This window comes from Oxyura jamaicensis, chromosome 1, assembly GCF_011077185.1.
Source record: "Oxyura jamaicensis isolate SHBP4307 breed ruddy duck chromosome 1, BPBGC_Ojam_1.0, whole genome shotgun sequence".
Lineage (NCBI taxonomy): Eukaryota > Metazoa > Chordata > Aves > Anseriformes > Anatidae > Oxyura > Oxyura jamaicensis.
The window spans coordinates 73753073-73760160 of record NC_048893.1 but is presented as its reverse complement, the minus strand read 5'-3'; the positions used below and the strand labels follow the sequence as shown (position 1 = coordinate 73760160).

General features: G+C 39.8%; 1 protein-coding gene across 2 annotated transcripts in view; it reads left to right on the top strand.

The window, feature by feature from the left end:
* Positions 1 to 146: 146 nt before the first annotated feature.
* FGFR1OP2 (FGFR1 oncogene partner 2) overlaps positions 147 to 7088 on the top strand; it is an 11095-nt gene continuing 4153 nt past the window's right edge. The window contains exons 1-5 of one of the 2 annotated variants that reach the window (XM_035321541.1): positions 147 to 282; positions 3079 to 3215; positions 4371 to 4488; positions 5538 to 5680; positions 6932 to 7088. In XM_035321541.1, the coding sequence (XP_035177432.1) occupies positions 279 to 282; positions 3079 to 3215; positions 4371 to 4488; positions 5538 to 5680; positions 6932 to 7088 (559 nt within the window). In that variant the 5' untranslated portion in view covers positions 147 to 278. The remainder of the gene's footprint in view (positions 283 to 3078; positions 3216 to 4370; positions 4489 to 5537; positions 5681 to 6931) is intronic. The other variant, XM_035321530.1, reaches the window with a different exon arrangement.

Genomic DNA, 7088 nt, shown 5'->3' with positions numbered 1-7088 from the left:
CTTCAGCCACCTCCCTCGCCTCCTCGCAACTGCCCGCCGCGCGGGGGAGCCGGGAAGGGGCACGGGAAAGGGGCCAGGCTCCCGCCCCGCAGCCAGTAGCGAGCCGAGGAGAGGAGACGGGAGGCGGAGTTCTCGCGAGAGGTGGGGGGCGAGGCCCTGCCCGCGACCCCGTCACGGCGCGGCACCGCCCCGCTCCGCAGCCGCCCGCCGCCATTTGAGAGCGGGGCGGGCGGCAGGACAGTGTCTGCTGCTGTCGGGCGCTGCTGGAGCCGCTGGTCATGAGTGAGCGGGGCGGGAGGCAGCGTGCAGGGCGCCGGGGGAGGCAGGCAAATGGGGAGGGGTCCGCGGGGGTAGGGGGAGCTTCTGTCAACATTCGTGTGCATGTCGTGCCGCGACAGGTGGCTCGTGTCGCAATAGCCCCGACTGCTGTAAACCGAGTGGGGTGGTGAGGCCGTCCTAAGGTGGGTTTGGACGCAAAGCCAAGGGGAGGCTGGGCTGGGCAGCAGTCTTTGTTTTGGGTTCGTTAGCGCGCTGCTCAATTAGGTAAGGAAAACAATTAGTGAAGGGCAGGAAGTGACGGGGAGTGGGCCCGTCGCAGCGGCCGGGCTGGGCCGGGCCATATCGGTCACCTACAGACCTGTCTGCAGCCCCACAACCCTGCCGAGGGCAGCCCAGGGGACACCCAGTGTCACCGCCACAGGCAGCCTGCCCGCGATTAAAGGGATGCACAGGAACTGCCCTGCGTCAAATGTCTTTGATTCATTGGTATTTAATTTCTAAACGTTCAGGTTAACTCATATATCGAGATATCTTTTAGGATAAGACAACTGTTCTGCCTGGTAATAGGCATCCAGTGAGCAAGAGGAGAGAACTTTAAATGCCATGGGTCAGGGCCGTTGTCTCACCCAAAGGAACCCTAGCCAACTTCTGGGGCTGTGATTACAATCATGCAAATAATGAGCCTCCTTCCTGAGGCACGCGTCCTGCACAAAAACAGGATGTAGCTTGAGGCCCACTGCAGCTTCAGCACTGTGAGAGCAGGTAGCTGCTGCCCAGTTTGTGTTGCCCAATTTCACGTACATCTGACCTGTCTGCTGAGAGAAGGAATGGCAGCAGCTTGGCAAGAAGGGAGTTTCTTTTTGTCTCGTGATAAAGTGCAAAGGATGATGAACACATACTGTGTTTAAAAAATAGTAGTGATGCAAATTATCGGAGGTGTTAACTGCATTGTAGTCTGAATGCAAAATGTGTTCCCAGCTCACAGAGAGGCCTGAGAGGCTTTGTTTGTGATGGCTGGAGAATTTGTGGCCTGTGAATAATGTTAAAGACTGTCCTTCAAATTCTCTTGTAATATGGATCTGATTAAATCAATGTCTGTAACAGTTTAGTCAGCCATCATGGAAAGTCATATTTTGTGTGTAGGACTTTGTAGACTAGCAAGAACGTGAGACCAAAATTGAAGGAGAAATGAGGTGCAAGCAAAGCAGATCCTTAAAACAATGCAATATGATTCCTTTCCACATGATATGAAAAAGAGCTCAAACTGCCAAATCCCAGCAAATAAATTAACTACCTGTGATAATGTACTAGTCTGCTGAAGGACTTGATACCTCAAATACATAAATATGGAAGTTAAAATGAAAACTTGAGTTGATAAATAGGAAGGAATTCACATTATGAATGCTTATAGGAAATCTGTATGTGCCAAATGCTGGTGCTTTTGATAACACACAATTTACAGAAAAAAGTTTAACATGGTTGTGCACCATGCGTACATGAAGCTTGCTCACTCAAGCTTCTCTGTCAGGAAACAAGATTCAACCTTTCTGTGATGGGAAGGTCCTGAAGAGACCCTTCTGCATAGCAAAAGTAAACAAAATGCTACATATGCTCCTCAGAGCAGAGGGAACAATTAACAAAATTACCAAATCAAAATATTTGGGGAGGTTAGGCTTTGAAGAAAGGTCAGGGGTGTACACAGGCTCTTCAGAGAGGACATTAGATCCTAGGATCCAAAGATTCTAGGCTATGATTTGTAAAGTTGCCTAAGAAAGTCAGAAAATCAATCTGAAGCAAGTTATTTTTTTCCTGTATCTCAGTGGTTCACTGACATTTTATGCTTGCAAAAATCTCTCTTTCAGCAAATGTCCCAGCTAAGAAATAGATTCTCACAGAAAACTTCCTGAAACAAATATCAAACCTTAAATTAATAATGCATGTGTCTTTAATAAGCCTCTATCATTGGTGTCTTATTGTTGAAGAACTGTTCAAGGAGTTGAAATAGATTTTCTTTTCAGTAGAAAACACACAAGATTTCTTAAAACAAAAACTTGAAGAATGGAAAGTCTCAGTCTTGACAATTAATCTATCAAGAATGAGTCCAAGAAAATGAGTGTAAAGGCCAGTGCTTTGAAAATGCTAGCATGTGTAAGCATTTTGCAAGTTTAGGTAATTTCTGGTAGCAACTACTGCAATTAGAAGGCTGGTATTTTAACTATGCCATTGGTTCATTCTCTTGGCCAAGTTGCTCTCTTGCTCAATCCTGATGAAAATGACATTTTACAATTCCATTCCATGCAATGATGCTTGTGTTTATTTTTATACATAAAGAAAACACAAGCCTTTGGGTGTTGGAATTTTCCTGAAGTAATTTTCTCTACTCTGTCAGTTTTAGCTCTTCCCTTTCTCTGCTGACTTAATTCATCAAAGTATTCAAGCCTACTGTAGTCCTTTGGCATTCTCTTTTGTGTTGGATCTGTACTTCTCAAATATCAAATACTTTGAGAATATCAAGTACTCTTCTCATGACACACAATTTACTTTCATTTCCTAGCTGTAATCCATGGTCTGAACAGCAATTAAAAAGCAGGAAAAGCAGACAGTATTTTTAAGGTATATGATTTTTTCCTACTCTTTGAAGACAACATAGATCTAAAATGTCAGTTACAGCTGTTTGAGGAAGAGGGGAAGGTTGTATTCAGCTGCTTCAAACTTAGAAAAAAAAAATATATCTCACACAGATAGCGGTTCTCTCTAAAACAGGCAATAGTGTGAAAATAATCAATTTCTAACCTTTAGAAATGAGTTGCACAATTGAGAAAGCCTTAGCAGATGCAAAAGCACTGGTGGAACGGCTAAGGGAACATGACAATGCCGCAGAAGCTCTTATTGAACAGACTACAGCTCTTAACAAGAGGGTTGAAGCAATGAAACAGGTTTGTTTTACAACTTTGTTTACTCCATTAAAAAAACAACTCGGAAACACATTGCTTAAAACATTTTTGTGTGCTACTGTGCAATACAGAATCAGTATTGTAATTTGTTATTCCTTTAATACCATACTAAGTATTCCTGTTGTAGGTGTGACTGTGATCGAAAAATAGATTGTTTATAAATTTAGCTTGATCCTGCAAAGAAGTTTTGCCTGCTACTCTAGTTTAAATATTGAAAACTAGTGTTTATGTGAAGAGCACTGGTAGGAATGGGGTTAGTATCTTACAAACCATCGTGTGGTGCCTCGTGTTTTGCTCTTCTGTGAAATATTGCTCGTTTTATTGATTCAAACATGTAGATTTCATCATACAGAGGCTTGTCATAGGTCCTTCTGTTCAGAATACTTTATCTTTGCACTGTCTCGTTTTCTTTTAAGTAAGCCTTTTAGGCTTATTTGCTATTATTTGCATTCTGATGTTAAGCTGTCCAAGGGACATCATTAGGTTGAGTGTGACTTTCACTAGAGAGCTTTGCGAAAAACATAAAGGTGCCTGTTGTCTTTCTACTTGGAAGTTCAGCCTGTCATTTCAATTTCAATCCATGTTAATGAGCCTGTAAAATAATAAAACCCTACATATTGGGGTTGGAGCTAGATGATCTTTAAGGTCCCTTCTGTCCAAAAGCATTGCAATAATCTGATTCTATATGCTTTATCCCTGTAAAACTAGTCATGCAGAAGCTTCATTACTTAGGAGTGAGTATTAAATCTACCCACTTGCTGGGAGTCAGGATTCATTCATTTAGGTCCATGTGACTTGTACTCATACACATGCTTTAGGGAATTGGGAAGCCACAAAGGTCAGGACCTCATGGCTTTTCTTTACCACCTGTGTATCAGTTCTAATAACCTGATGGTGAATTTGACCTGCACTAACTGAAGTTTAAATCATGCCCACTATACAGCTCTGAGGTATCAAATTTGTTTTAAAGCAAGTGTTTCTAAAGGGCAGTAAGTACATTGGCAGTACTGCCAGCTGTGGTTTTGTCTGTTTTATATAATTAATTAAAAACAAGCATTTATTTTGTTGGTTACAGACTTTGACTGCATTTTAGAACTGGTTCTTGGTGACTTGCTGACTTTTTTTTTTCATAACTAGTACCAAGAAGAAATTCAGGAGCTCAATGAAGTAGCAAGACATCGTCCTCGGTCTACATTAGTGATGGGTATCCAACAAGAAAACAGACAGATTAGGGAACTGCAACAGGAGAATAAAGGTAAGACTAAGATGCTATCCTATTTGAGCCTGCACTGCTCTAATCAGTGAGACTTTCATCATTGATCAAGTCCCCAATTTTTTTTTTTAATAGAAGAAATATTTTTTAAGTTCAACTTGTCAGTTTAACTGTTCATAATATAATCAAATATGGAGTCCAGACGTCCCACCACTGGGACCAGGATTTAAAAAAAAACAATTAAAAACAATTGTGGAAAGCAATTGTTTCAGTCCTTATCTAATGTTCGCTATAAGCAAGGAGATATAAATACAGCTTCTACAATGTTAGTATCTATATGGAGACGTGTTCCCATTGCTTAAAAAAATAAAAAATTAGGAGCTGTCAAGAAAACTTAAGGTTTAAGTACAGTAGTACAATTCCTTCTGGAATTCCATACACTAGGAACACACCATTCTTCCTGGTATTCCATGGGCACTCTAAAATACTGTGCAATGATCTCAAGTCAATGATCTTAATTTGTATGAACCTCGTCTTATCTCAGGAATTATTTGTCCTTTTGTGAAGCACAAAAAAACAAACAGACAAAATTGGCACCAAAGCACTATTTTCTGTTTTTCTTGTTGTCTTTGAGTTTGCTTCATGGGAAGTTCTGCTTTGGAAAATCTTAGCTGATGTAGCCCTGAACTGTTTAGTACTTTTAATCTAAGCCAGACTTAGTATATTTTGAACATGGGCATTTTTAAAACTTGTATTTTATCAAGCTGCAGATTAAAACAGATCTGTAAACTTCTTTCCAACTAATGTACAGCACTGATTCTAGCCTCTATAGTAAAACTCCTTAGCTACCCTGAGGATGGTTTATGTCAGCTAAAGGGACTGAAGTCAGATCAACCAATGAGACTATTTCTGACTGGACAAGAATTTTCCTGGACAGTCATCACTGAAGAAGTTTGCAGAGACTATGGAGGTTTTATGGTGGAAGGAGAGGTGATGGGACAGGACAGTCAGGTTGTTTTCTCAGGCTGAAGTATTTTTGCATTTTGTTTCACTCCTCTTAAACTAATTGAATTTTAAAATTCCATTGGTAGAACTACGCACATCTCTTGAAGAACATCAATCTGCTTTGGAACTCATAATGAGCAAATACAGAGAACAGATGTTTAGGTTGCTTATGGCAAGTAAAAAAGACGATCCAAGTATAATAATGAAGTTAAAAGAGCAACATTCCAAGGTAATAACTTTGCTGGCCTTTTTTTTTTTTGTAATGGATCAATTCAAAGGTTATGTTGCCCCCGTTTTTATATCATTGTACAAACAAGTTCTAACTTACACAGGCCAAGCCAGGAAGTACAAACAGGAAACTTGATCAGTCTAGTAGGTCAGCCTTACCAGCTGCTGATTTAGTTAAGCTTTTATCAGGTAGCACTTCATTAGTGTATGTATTTAATGTACTTATGTTTTGCTTAGGTCTTTAAGTCAACTGCTCTGTTACAGTTCCAGATACCTATAGATCTCAGTAATACTGAGATTTTTAGACTATATATAACTTAAGCTTGTGACTCCAACAAATAATTAGTAAACCTGTGCTTACTGGAGAGAATGGGGGTAAGTTTTTAAAACTCAATTTTCACATTTTTTTTTCTGCTAAATATCTAACAAATTAAAAATCCAAGACTCAAAAGAGCTCTTTTAAATTATTAATTATAAATTATTAATTATATATTTTTAATATATAGTTTTTTAAATTATTAATTATATATTTTTAATATATAGTTTAGGCTTTCTATATATTTTGTCAGGAAAAATTCTAGACAGTTTAGTACACACAGAGGTCAATCAGGATGCAAACCCATTTCTTACAGTTCAGCAAGGACATGGACCTCCTAGAGTCCAGATCCCAGATCAGCTGAGATTGGATTTGAGCAGAAGTACCTTAGATAAGAGCTAATGACAGATCTGAGTTTCCTAATATATGATGTAGTAATAAGGATGAATACTTTGCCTGCTCTTTTAAAGAGAGAAATGCCTACCCACAGGCTGGTACTGGCTGAAACAGGCTTGGGATCAGCTTTCACATAGGTGGAAGGAATGTCGCATATGCTGCTGTTACTAGGTGAAGTTGGTCTTTCTGCACAGCCACAATGATACACATCTGCAACACCGGAGGTTCTTGCCAGAGCTAGCGCATGACTAACTCATAGCCATCTCGAAGGCATGGAAGCTGCCAAGGGTATAGTCAGTTAAGCATATTTTCTTTTATAAAATTATTCTTAAAAGGGAACTGGTTGTCAAAACAGATTTATTTAAATGAACAGGACTGCAGTGGCAGTTCATGCTGCAGAGTTAGAACTTTTTTCACAAATCTAGGTCTGTTCACATTTTTATTAAGTGCCAAAGCAGTTAAAATGCACACTTAATGCTTTGCTTATTTTTAATGTGGTAAATAGATTACTAAAACTGTCATATTATTTATATGGCTTAGGAATTACAAGTGCATGTGGACCAAATTACAGAAATGGCAGCAGTAATGAGAAAAGCCATTGAAATTGATGAAAAGCATGGCTGTAAAGAGCAGGAACGTATCATTCAGCTTGAAGTAAGTACAAAATCAAAACAGCAATGGCATAATAATGACTTCT